The sequence below is a fragment of the Diceros bicornis genome, chromosome 10, assembly GCF_020826845.1.
Source record: "Diceros bicornis minor isolate mBicDic1 chromosome 10, mDicBic1.mat.cur, whole genome shotgun sequence".
In the NCBI taxonomy this organism is placed as follows: Eukaryota; Metazoa; Chordata; class Mammalia; order Perissodactyla; family Rhinocerotidae; genus Diceros; species Diceros bicornis.
Window position 1 is genome coordinate 69870005 of NC_080749.1, and position 12215 is coordinate 69882219.

Genomic DNA, 12215 nt, shown 5'->3' on the forward strand with positions numbered 1-12215 from the left:
GCAAACTCGAGAGACTGCAATTCCAGCTTCCCTGTTTAAACAGTTTCCACATTTCAACAATCCCTCTCTAGCCGGCTCCCTGCCAGATAAGGACCTCTGGCAAATGTTGCTTCCTGGGAATGTTTATTTTACAGGGACACACTGATGCCTTCAAAGTTTGGCCACTTGCTGGCTGATGGAATCATTTCTTCATGGTGACTCTTCCAAGGAAAGAACAAAGGTGGGAGAAAGAGGCAGTAATTGCTAACCTTGATTTTGTGACAAGGTTACAATGCCTACAGATTCCTCAAAGGGTGTAGTAAAAGTCCCAAATGAATTCTTAAAATTAAATTAATTAAAAAAAAAGGCAAGACCCTACCCTATGTTGCACTTTTGCAGATTATAGAATCTTAGTCAAAGGAGCCTCAGAGATTGTCTAGTCCAATGGTTTTCAAATGTTTTTTAACCTTGGAACATATTCTTGAAAGGAAATTTCCCACCTGGGTTCCAATCTGGAAAATACATAAAATAGAGCTGTCTTGACTGAAACGGGGTGGGAGACCCAGAGCTCCACCAACCCCTAATCCAAAAATGGCTCTGAAGTCACCTCTTATGTCTTTCTGGGTCTTCAGGGAACAGCATGGGTCTAGTGCAGCTTCCTCCCTTCACCCAATCCTACATCCAGGAGGCCCTGCACATCCTGACAGGTCACCTCTTCTTAGATAATCTCAGAGTCAAACAGCCACGAGGGGCTGCAATACTAAGGAGGTTTGGAATGGTGACCGTAGGGAAACTATCCTTCATGACATCTTGGTATGTTCTCGATCATTTAATAAGTATCCAATCCAAGCTCTCACAACCACAAAAGCAGAACGGAGGGACCCAAAGTTGTGTGTGTGTGTGTGTGTGTGTGTGTGTGTGTGTGTGTGTGTGATAGGGATGGGGGCCATTGAGGTGGTGCTAGGAACTCCAGACCTGATGCCATAAAAGGCGTATGCGCACATGGTGCTCTGAGGTTTCAGGGACCTGGAGCCAGAAGAGGGGCGTGCTCAGGGGCGCTTGAAAGGGAACGTCTTCAGCCGAGCACTTTGGCGGGTGGGCAGAGAAGGACAAGGATCAGCAGTTTGTCCTAGTCAAGTACCACCTTTAGAGCCATTTCCCCACCTGTGTAAACACCTGTTCTTTCAGAGGAGGCATCCTGGACTGCGGATCAGGAAGCGCCGTAGCAGACATCTGGCCGGCACACCGCAGTTGACTCGCACACACGCCGTCTATGGCATTTGGTCCACCCAACAACCCTGGGAAGCGCAGGCTAACATGACCCCCGTTTTACAGCGAGGGAAATGGGAGTCAGTGAGGTGAAGTGGCTTGTGCAAGGTCAGCTGCCTGAAAGAGGTGCTATTGCCACTACCCAGCGGCGCAGGCAGGAGCTACGAGAAGCATTGCTTTAAATTCCTTCCAAACTTCACGAGGAGTCTGGTGTGAGGTAGCCGCGTGGATTTCCGAGCGGTGGGTAAAGTGAGGACGGTAACAGCAGCAGCTGGAGCCGAGAGGAAACGACGCGATGTTCCCGCAGACCCGCAAAGATCTCCCTCGTGGGAATCCCCGCAAATGCAGGGGCAGGAGGAGACAAAGGGGCGGAGGGGGTCAAAGAGGAGTGCCAACCAGCGCAGCTCCTCCCGGGAAGGTTTTGTGATCCCAGGCGCAGCATGACACAGGGATCAAGAGCACGGACATGGGAGCCAGACCCCCACGGTTTGAATCTTGGCCCAACCACTCTGTGCCTCAGTTTCCCTAACTGAAACAAGTATGACACTAATAGAGTCTACTTCTTAGCATTGTCCCAGGAGTTACACAAATCAATGTCAGTGAAGCTCTTAGTGCCCAGTATGTAGTAAATGCCACACAAGGATTTGTTACGTAAATTCTTATCAGGCTATGATCTCCTGCTACAGAGGCTCACAGATAAGCAACAGCAACTTTTTGAAATTTGAAAATGGAGTTTTGATATCCTAGCTTCCTGTTTTCCTGAAACTTTGGTTACTACAATCCCTGGCCCCATGACTTTATGAACCCCACCTCAACGCCAGATCCTCCCCAGCTCTTCCCTGACTTTCCTTTGGTCACTCCTACTGCCTGGCCACGCCCCTGATTCTTGGGCTCATCTTCCTGAGCCCACTTCACATATTTTGTGACTTTTCAATTGTTCCTGTAGCACATAAAACAATGTCCAAGTCTCTGGTTTGTTTTAAATGTACCTACAATCATATTAAAATTCTACCAATAGGGGGAGCTCAAAGAACAGCTTAAAATAAAATTATCCTGATTTAGCAAACTTGAAAAAAAAGGAAGAAATAAAAATCATTCTGATATGATTTTGTTATTAACAAACAAGAGGAAATTAATGCAAAGTAATATAAGTAGACAGTGTTAAATAAGACACTGGTTGGGTTTTTTTTACAGCAGAAGATGATTTACTTAGATTTCCATCTCTAGGGATATCCAAGTAAAGATTTTGATTTTACATTCATAGAGAGGACAATGTACTGAAGGGTTAAGCTATTTACATTTATTCCCATTCGATTTGTTTTACTTAAGAAAAGTTCAGAAGAATTGTGCTTAGTCTATTCAGACTTAGTAAATACTATTCAGGGATTCACGCTGAATGAAATGTTGTTTGCAACTCTGGCCAAAATTCCAGTGAGATGTGTGAAATGGACTTTTGTTTATAATGTGCTAATGTTTCAATTAGTAAGTCTGGAAAATTTTTATGGACTTCTACAAGATGGGAGAATATCTCCCACTTATTTGGTTTCTAGAATATTCTTAAACTCAAAAGCTCTGCTCACGGGATATCTTGGGTTGCAGAGACCTGTTTGCAGCTCTACCTTAAGCCAAGTTCTACCCCGAGAGGAAGGCATAGGTCATCTGTGGTGGGGCTGTGGTATTTGGCAAATGATCTTTCAGACACAGTTAAAGGAATGAAGAATTCTTGAGAGGGAAAATGTAGAGCATTAAACCTGCCGTGATGGATCTTGGTGGTTTTGTGGGGTGGGCTAGATCGATTGAAGCTGAATGCTGGATTTATAAAGTGCTTTTTTCTTCCAAATAACTCAAAGAGCTTTCTTCTAGGAGCTATGACTACAAAGCCAGGAGACTGGATCCATACCACCCACACCAGAAATAAGCCTCACTGCTTTATAACTGCCTCACGTAGGTAGTTTACATACCCAGCATCTCTGAGCAGAGAGCCCTGGGCATTACTCCCCTGGTCTCTTAGAGGAAAACAATGCAAGATTTCTCTATCAGATCATTTGTGAAGGACCACATTTTCAGTCACTGTAGAGTGTGGACTCAAACCTAGGTTTTATGATTCCAAACATGCAGAGCATAGACATATGCCGTAGTATCTAGGCCAACTAAATAGGTGATCTCCAAGGTCACTTCCAACCCAGGATCTGACCACCCTATCATTTATTGACTCAAATTCGAACACTCGAACTGCATCAGTCTGTTCTTTTAATCAGTTCATCCAGTGAAATGCAAACCTTAGATATAAGAGCAAGGTAATTGATATCATAAAATAAAAGGACTGGTTTTTACCTGTGATTTTCACATAATGTGTCACGATGTTTGAGACTTACCAATATCTGTGGAAAATGAGTGATTTTAAGATATTTTATAATAGAGGACTGACTACAGAAATTATGGTACAATGCAACCACTTTAAATCATGTTCTCCAAGAGTTTAAGGTTATGGAAAGCTGTTTGCCTTATATTGCTACGTGAAAAAAAAAAGCAGGTTATGAAACAACATGTGTGTGTGTGTATATATATATATATATGTATATATTTTAAAGTAATATATACATAGATAAAAGTCTAGAATGATGTGTACCAAATGTTAACAGTCATTTTCTTAGGAGGTGTTATATGCAATTTCCATTTTCTTCTTTTTAAAACAAAATTTCTCATACTGTCTGCAATTATCAAGCTTTACATTTGTTATCAGAGAAACATGAATTTGACTTTGTATAAAAATATAAAGGGCAGTTTAAGAGTTTTGTGAAACTAAGACGTTATGGGAGTATTTCCTGACAATTTCTCTTGGAGAAAACGTTTCCTACCTCATTTCCTTTGCTTCCAGCACTGGACTTCATTTCCTTGGGTTGCTTTGTAAAAGAAAACAACAGTGTTTAGAGGGAGAAGGATTGTCATCTAAATATCAGGTTCGTTGAACCTAGTGTAGTGATTTTCTTGGTCACAATTTTGACTTCTAGAACAGATGTCTTCTAACTCACTGAAACCTGACAAGCTGCCCAGATTCAACAGAAAGGCGCTTCCAGATTCCCCTCATGGGATGCTGCTCCCGAAACTCTCACTGAGATAAGTGAGCACGTGGGCATACCATTAAGACTGCATTTTCCAGTCAACATTTTACAAAGAGGAAAATCATGCTGGGATGTTTTAGAATCTATTCCGCACTCCTTCGTACCTGAAAAATATCATCTGAGCTAAGCTGTGATGAGTCTCAATGCCTCCGAAACCAAGGCTAGCACAGAGGACTGGGGAAATAAGGGATGGGGCAGTGTTCCACATGGCACAATGAGCCTCTAAATGACGTTGGAGTAGAAAGAGACTTACTGCCACGAAAATGTTCATGAAATCGATTACTTAATGGGAAAAAAAAGGTGGGAAACAAATTAGTGTGTACAATCTGATCCCGCTTAAAAAAAGTGTATATATACTAGAAAAAAGAGTGACAACATAAAAATAAGAATGTTAATAGTGTTATCTCAAAGTGGTGAGATTATAGGTACTTTTAAAATTTTGCTTCTCTGATTTTCTATATCCACTTTTATATTAAAAAGTAATTAAAGTTATTATGCAAAAGATAATATATGTAACAATGTTTTGCAACAGGAATAGCCCTGTAAAAACGAAGGTTTTGTTATTTCATATACTATGCCTGCTAGAATAAAGACCTAACCACTTTCGGTATGTTCCTTGTCCTTCCTTTTCTACATGACTTTTTTGGGAGATAGACATCTCTAAGTTAAGGGCCTCTTACTGCTTTACTTACTACCAAACATTGCCCATTACTGAAAGTTCCTTGAGGATAGGAATTGAACCTAAGCAAAAAGAGTGCTAGTTATAAGCACTCTTGACTCCCCATTACATTTTACTTATTTAGCAGTTTCACACAGGGGGGATTCGTTAAAAAGAAATGTACTCTTCAATACTGAAGACCAAACAAAAACAAAATCAAAAATAAAAACCAGCATAAATTTGTGTATGCAGCTATCTTTCTGTTAACTTAAATTTTATCTTTTAGAAAGACTTTTTGAGGCTGATTCAGTCGTGCCCCAACATTCAGGTAGGGCGCTTCCTAAACGGTAATAAAACAGATAAGTAACACGTTTCTGGCAAGAAAAGCAGTAGGGTCTTTGGGAATCTAAGAAACATGCAAAGAATTAGAAAGAAAGCAGGAAGAGAACTCTAGGTTAAGAGGAAGTGGTAAAAACAAGAAGCAACAGGATGAGGCTGGGTCAGAAGCTTTCCAGACATGCTAAGGCAAACTGCGTCCAGCTGTCATATCCAGGAACATCCTATCCCCCAAGCTAATCCTCCCAAAATGAAAGCCCTCTTAGCTAGACATGTTATTGGATGTCACTTCTTGGGGAGATTTAAAAAATGAAACCAGAAATGCTGATCCATTATAAGATGAATTATCTTTGTCATTATCATCAAAATATGTTGACCAATTACTACATATATTTAGGTACTACATCACCATTGTTAAGAACTCAGACCTTCTGAGTTAAGGTTCAGTATTCTTTCTACCATTTTTAATTCTTCAATGATGCATGTTTTATTTCTCAATATGGCCCTTAATCTCACGTAAGACACTCTAAAGAATAAAATACATTGAATTATAAGACCTATTAGTAAAGATGTGTCTGATTTGGAGGAAAAAACAAAGCTTGTGTAATTTTACTGCAAACTCACCAAATGTCGAAATTCTACTGAGAGACTCCCATTGGAAGATTCTTCAATGGACATGGCTTTGACATGAGTTCCACAAAGAACAAATCTTCGATTGCTAGAGCAGAAACCTTAGCTATTTACATGGTCTCAGGTAAAATATATTTATGAGAACAGCAAAAAAAATTCTAAAGTAAATGTCTTACCTTAGGGTTGAAACATTCCTGTAAAACCAAGAAGATTCTTTAAAATGAGCTATTTAATAGATCTAGTAAAAACTTTCTATGATACTTTAGAGGATAGTACATAAAATTTCATTTCAAGTCTTTATAGTAAAATTTTTTTAAGTAAATCTTCATGGGAGTTCTGTTAAATGTTTAAACTTCAAAGTCAAATATTTGAAGTACATTGATATGTAATGTTAGAGAAGTAAATTTAAAAGTCTGGAAGTATTCTATAAAATAAGGGCAATTCTTCTTGAAAAGGCTTACATTTTCATGTTTCAAAATGAAATTAGAAACTTACTTGTCAATTGATGCTTTCACCTTTATCTGATAGTTTAGTTCTGGCAATTTTATTAGTAGTCTGGAAAGACACATATATAAAGAATCAGAGATAAAAATTAAAATGCTAAAAGCCTTTTTAAATTTAAACATTTAATTATATTTATGGCATATACATATAAAACAAACTCACATTATCTTACATAGTTATATGTCAGTGTGTTTTAAAAATGTCCAATTCCTCTTTAGTTTGCCATGTTACTAATATTGACATCACTTAATACCATATTGGCACACTTGGAAAGTATTTCCATATTGCTCGTTTGTTGTGTGTTGGGTAATACATTGGCTTGGTCAGAAAAACAGCTATATATTTTGGCTAAAGCCCAAATTTGGTTTAAATATATAAATATAAGAAAAATTCTTTGCAAGTTTATGAATATGGTTCCATTTTATTCTCATATTATAAAAAACATTTTGTAAGTTTAGTAAAACTAAATGTTTTGGTGATAACTGTTATATTGAAAATACTGAGAAAGTCCAGGGCTCTTACAGAAAATGAAAAATCCCAGTTCAAATGCATTTGCAATCTTTAAACACACTATATTTAAGTAACAGCAAAAATGTTGATAGCTAAAAAAGACCTAACTTCATACAAATAAGTGACAAAATGTCAGAATAACAATTCCTTTAATTCTCCTTCTTCTGGTGGTACCCCCTACTTTATTCTTTGGCTTCCCCAACTCTTCAGAGCTATACCCTCTGATACGGCCCCTCTGTGAGTGCAGTCCAGTTTCAGAGATAACTCATTCACTCACTCACTCATTCATTCATTTACTCACGCACTCATCCCAAACCTTGCTCATTCACTCAGTGTGTATTGAGCGCCTCACATGTACCCAGTACAGCCCCAGCTACTGGGGAACCAACAGAGTGAAGATTGGGGAAGGCAGCAGTGTGGACATGGCTATACACAAAAGGAAGAAGTCTAGCCAAATAGATGGAATGTAGAGTATGGTGATAAGCAACTGATCAGCATTAAAGCAATATCATCATAGACAACATACAGCCCTAACAAAAGGGTAGGTAGAATGTAGTTGATTGGTTTCAGGGTTTGGAATATAAATGTGTAGTTGTTGGGAGTGAGGGGTGAGGAGGTCATATGAAACAAGGCAAGATGCTTTCCTCTCCACCTTCTTCTCTTTGCTATTTCAGGAAGGATCCAATTCACTGTAAGATGCTGAGGACTAAAGGGAGTCCTTTGAAATAGGAGGATGGAATGCTACGGTAGGGAAGGGTTTTAGGGAAAATCTGGAATACTAAGTAAAGGATTGTCTATTAAGACAGAGGGGAAGAGGGTACAGAGAAGAAGGACAGGAACCCAACAGGCAGGTGGAAGAGGAGAGCAGAACACCCAAACCAGGGACTAATGGTCTATGCCCTTGGCAATCAGTTCAAACAACACTCACGGTGATGCCCATTCAGGGATCTCTTCCACTCAGAACTCTGCTGAGCAATCCCTACTCCTCTCCTTTTCTGTCCCAGAGAGCATCTTTGACTAACCGTATCATCTATGGGGATGTCTCGAGGAAAAGGAGGATGTCCACCACCCCTATATCTTGTTTCCCTTTATTGTTACTGTCTTCAGGGTTATAAAGAGGAATGCACAACTTTTGAAAATAATGAAATTTTAAAAAGGAACCTGGCCTCTGCCTTTTGTTTTTGATTCTTAAGTCTTGGTGCAAAATTCACACAAAAGAACTGATTAAGAATTTCTATTAGGGTTTTTGAAATGCAAACTGAAGACCAATCCTTCCCTTTAAAAATAGAGTTCCAACTGTGATATGTGATCAAGGGCCCTCTCACGGGACCTTGAATGACTGTGTACCATGGCATCACTGTCGTGCTAGTCTGGAATTTCAGCTTGCCAGAGGTGACCTAGAGATTTGGAATTTAAAGCTTTAGGACCTTGGAGATTGAGGCATGATGAAAATCTTTGAAAGTTTGAACTCATACTCATTGTATTAAGTGCCATTAGGGAAAACAAAGTTTTGGTTGCTTACACTAATGGAAAGGATCAGATACATGGATAAAGCAACAATAATACAAAAGCCATGTGTCTTTAAATCATGTACATAGTAAGGATATACTGAAAATTGTGGTGGTGAGAGTTTTCATGGAAAAACCAATTGGCCAGTTACTGGGTAATCACAGAGGAAGAATGTGCCACTTATTTCCAGGAGAGGATGTTCAAAGCCTTCTACAATCTGGCCCCAATCTATCTTCTCATTTTCTCTCTCCCTGCCCCACACTATTACAAAACAGACCCAGGAAGCCATTATTTCTGGGTCTCACTCTCCTACAATCCTCCTCCCCTTCCCCTCTCTGCTCCTGCATCAAGGCCCTTCCTCACAGTGACCACAAGGCACTCTGCAGTCTTCTCTCAGATCAACCTTTTCAGCAATTAGTCACGTGCTGCTCGATATTGTGATTTCATGCTTTCGTGCTAATATCTCTCACGTCCTCATTGTCATACTCCTGACAAGCAGGGCCTTCATGTTAACACTTCTGTGGCTATTTACTGTAGCCTAGTGCTGGGCATGCAAGAGGTGCTCAATAAAAAATAGTTGAATGAAAGGCACAGTGAGAGAAATTGGCCTTAATCATGCAATGGCTGTGGCTCCATAAACATGTGAAATGATAGAACCATTCTGCCTACCTTAGCTTTACAGTGAACTGAATGAGGGTTTTAAGTACCATTGGCCTCTGAGGGTGGGTTGGCATGCATGGCTGCCGTTCAACCACAAATGAGCTAGATTAAAAGAAAATAAAGCATGTTATCTGACAACAGTGAGAATATCGACAGGCTGAAAACCACAGAGGAACAGGATGCTGTCCTCTTATAAAGTCCAAGTTTTCTACTCTTAGAAGACGTTCCAACTCCCATTAAGCCCATGTCTTTCCAATGACTTCTCATAAATAATTACCATGAGGTGGAAAAATGCTTACACACTGTCCTTAAGTAACAACAGTAAATAATTCTTAATTGTTACACTTGAGTCAAGAATAAAATCTCTAGTCTATTTTTATCCTACTAAACATAAAGTAGAAAGTTAATTTCATGCCATTTTTAAATGAAATATTATCATTTCTGGTACATACTAGTATTTTTTTTTTTAGATGAGCTTATAGACATAAACATGTTCTCCACCCTTCATTTCTTGGATATGGAATTAAGAAGAAATCTTCTTTTCTAAAACGTGAAAATTAAACTTTAGGTGGGTAATGTGGTTTGGCTCATGGAAGACTGAGTCACGTGGTGAGAGAAGTGTTGATGAATAAATAGTGAAGAGTGGAAATGTTTCTGGAGCTTTATTCCCTTCACCTGAGGCTCATTGTTTAACACTTCCCTATCACTCCTACACCTCAACACCAAAACCCAGGCAGGGTGTCCTTCCAGATCTACAGGACTGAGGATGCCATGAGGCATTTAAATGGATAACACTTCACCTACTTCTTGAAAAGGTTGTAGATCAAGAAGGTGACTCTTTCCAGCAGGTGCACTCTTTGCACTGGGATGGGATCGCCTTCATACGTCATTTTGGTAGACTGCTCCTCTAATTTCTCCAATTGCCTTCTGAGTTGGAACAGACTTTCTGCCAACAGTGTAAAGCTATTGAACAGCAAATGAAAATTCGGTTTTTCCAGTTAACTACCATTTTAACAATTAACCATATTTAGCAAATATTAAATTCTTAAATAATTAAATTAATTAAATTAATCACAATTCCATTTAAGGTTAGTGACAGTTCTTTATGTTTGTTTTCCTAATCTATTTTTTCTATAAGATGCATGATATAGATTAAATATTTTTAATGATTTCTAATTTATACCTTCAGTTATAGACAAGAAATCATTTATAAAATTTACAACACCTGGAACAAAATCCCTTTTAATTATCCTTTGTTTAAAAGTCTGTTAAATACATGTATTAAGAACATGGCACTCACTAAAGGGCAAAGAAAGAGCACATTTAAAACTTTAATAATACCTGATATAATGAATGTTATGTGTAAGAATGCTGAAGAAAAAAACTAATATGAAACTGACCCCCTGCCTCCGCCACCCCCACCCCCAGAAATATATATATTTTTACAAGTCCTAAGTATTAACAAAAAATTATCAGTGGATCTCTCTGGAGAAAGGTATCTGCTCGGAGTTTTACTCACTACCTGGTGATCTCACCTGGGAAATGAGGTGGGCGCTTGGGCCGGAAGTCTAGGGAAGAGGGAGATTGAAATGGACACCGAAGGGGCAGCCAGCTACAGAGGCGGCAGGAGGTCTCAACAGACTTGGTAAGTCCGTTAGGTCCTGATACCAGCTCTTTGTGTTTAAAGTTTATTCCCCACATAACACTGTGGAAAGAACTGCCAGACCCCCCCGCTGAATTTGGTGTGTGCACCATTATCTGCTGAATTCTTCACTGTTCCCTTTGCTGTTTATCTTGTTTTCATAACAACAGAGTACATCGAGGTTAGAGAATCAAAGTATCTCCCCAAGGAAAATCAATAAATTTTTGAAAAAGCCCCATTCCTTCCTTTTCTTGAGAAGTAGGCCTGGCGGGGCAAAGCTTTTAGTGCGTATTTCCATTGTATTGAATTGTTTGAATTGCATCTTTGAAAGCAATTTTGGATTTCAACTAAACATTTTCCTCTTTTTCATTATATTTTCTAGTTCTTTCAATCAGAAAGTTTTATTTTACATTTACGTAGGGGAAAATCTTATCAACATTTTTTTCTTCTATACAAGGGATAGTTTCTACATATGATTGTATGTATGCATGCACAGACAGAGGATGCCATGCTGTGTTAGAGTCTTCATTTAAATAAGAAATTTGAGAGTCTTCATTTAAATAAAAAAAATAAATCACTTTGTTGAAAACATGAAACTAATGTTTAACTCTTATACACATTTAAAAACAGAGATATCTTTTTTCAAGGTTTTGAAGCTAGTGCTTTTTTATATGCTTAAAGAAAGTACATTTGTTGCTGGTTTCAAAAATTCATTTGAATCTTTTAAGAGTGATATATGAGAAAATTAAGCAATTCTTACACATTTTGTAGATTTCTATAGATGCTTTACTTTTCTCCCCAAAAGAATAAAAATTAAGAACATTTATATAGTTACATCTATGTATTTTCAACTGTAGAGTTTCAACTGTAGAGTTCCCGGCTGCTGTTACACCATCAATAAGCCAAATGAATCGACATTCTGGTCTAAGCCTGCATTCATCGGCTGAGCGACTGATGTTTTGTACTTCCTGTGGTTTTCACTAGAAACTAAAGTCAATTCCTTTTACCAGTTTTGAAGCTGGTCGAGCCCATTATGGAGTGGACCTCCTATGCAGGCAATCTGCTGCCGCCTCTTCCAGTCTTGCAGCTCTTCTGTTAGCATGTTGTTCATTAATAAATCTGTTTCATTGACTATTTGTGTCATCTTACTGAGGGCTTCCTAAAAACAAAGGTGGCTACTGAAAAGATTTTCATGAGACATAACCAAAGGCAGTCATAATTCAACCTATAAAACAATTTGTCTAACTTGGGAGATAAAGGCTTGGTTAAAATTTTTTACCAAATATTTTACCAAATACTCCTTCTATTTGCTATAGCACTGCCTTTTCAAACAATTAAATTACTACAATTAAAGAATGTCATGAAAAAAGAAGCATGACCACAGTTGAACAATCTT

General features: G+C 38.6%; 1 protein-coding gene across 2 annotated transcripts in view; it reads right to left on the reverse strand.

Moving 5' to 3' along the window:
- The window catches only part of STAT4 (signal transducer and activator of transcription 4), a 92397-nt gene that overhangs the window by 17123 nt on the left and 63059 nt on the right, over window positions 1-12215 (reverse strand). Inside the window, exons 8-14 of one of the 2 annotated variants that reach the window (XM_058549451.1) lie at window positions 11827-11978; window positions 9982-10140; window positions 9187-9279; window positions 6490-6549; window positions 6171-6188; window positions 5989-6082; window positions 4107-4151 (exon numbers count right to left, since the gene is read on the reverse strand). In XM_058549451.1, coding sequence (XP_058405434.1) covers window positions 4107-4151; window positions 5989-6082; window positions 6171-6188; window positions 6490-6549; window positions 9187-9279; window positions 9982-10140; window positions 11827-11978 — 621 coding nt within the window. The remainder of the gene's footprint in view (window positions 1-4106; window positions 4152-5988; window positions 6083-6170; window positions 6189-6489; window positions 6550-9186; window positions 9280-9981; window positions 10141-11826; window positions 11979-12215) is intronic. The other variant, XM_058549452.1, reaches the window with a different exon arrangement.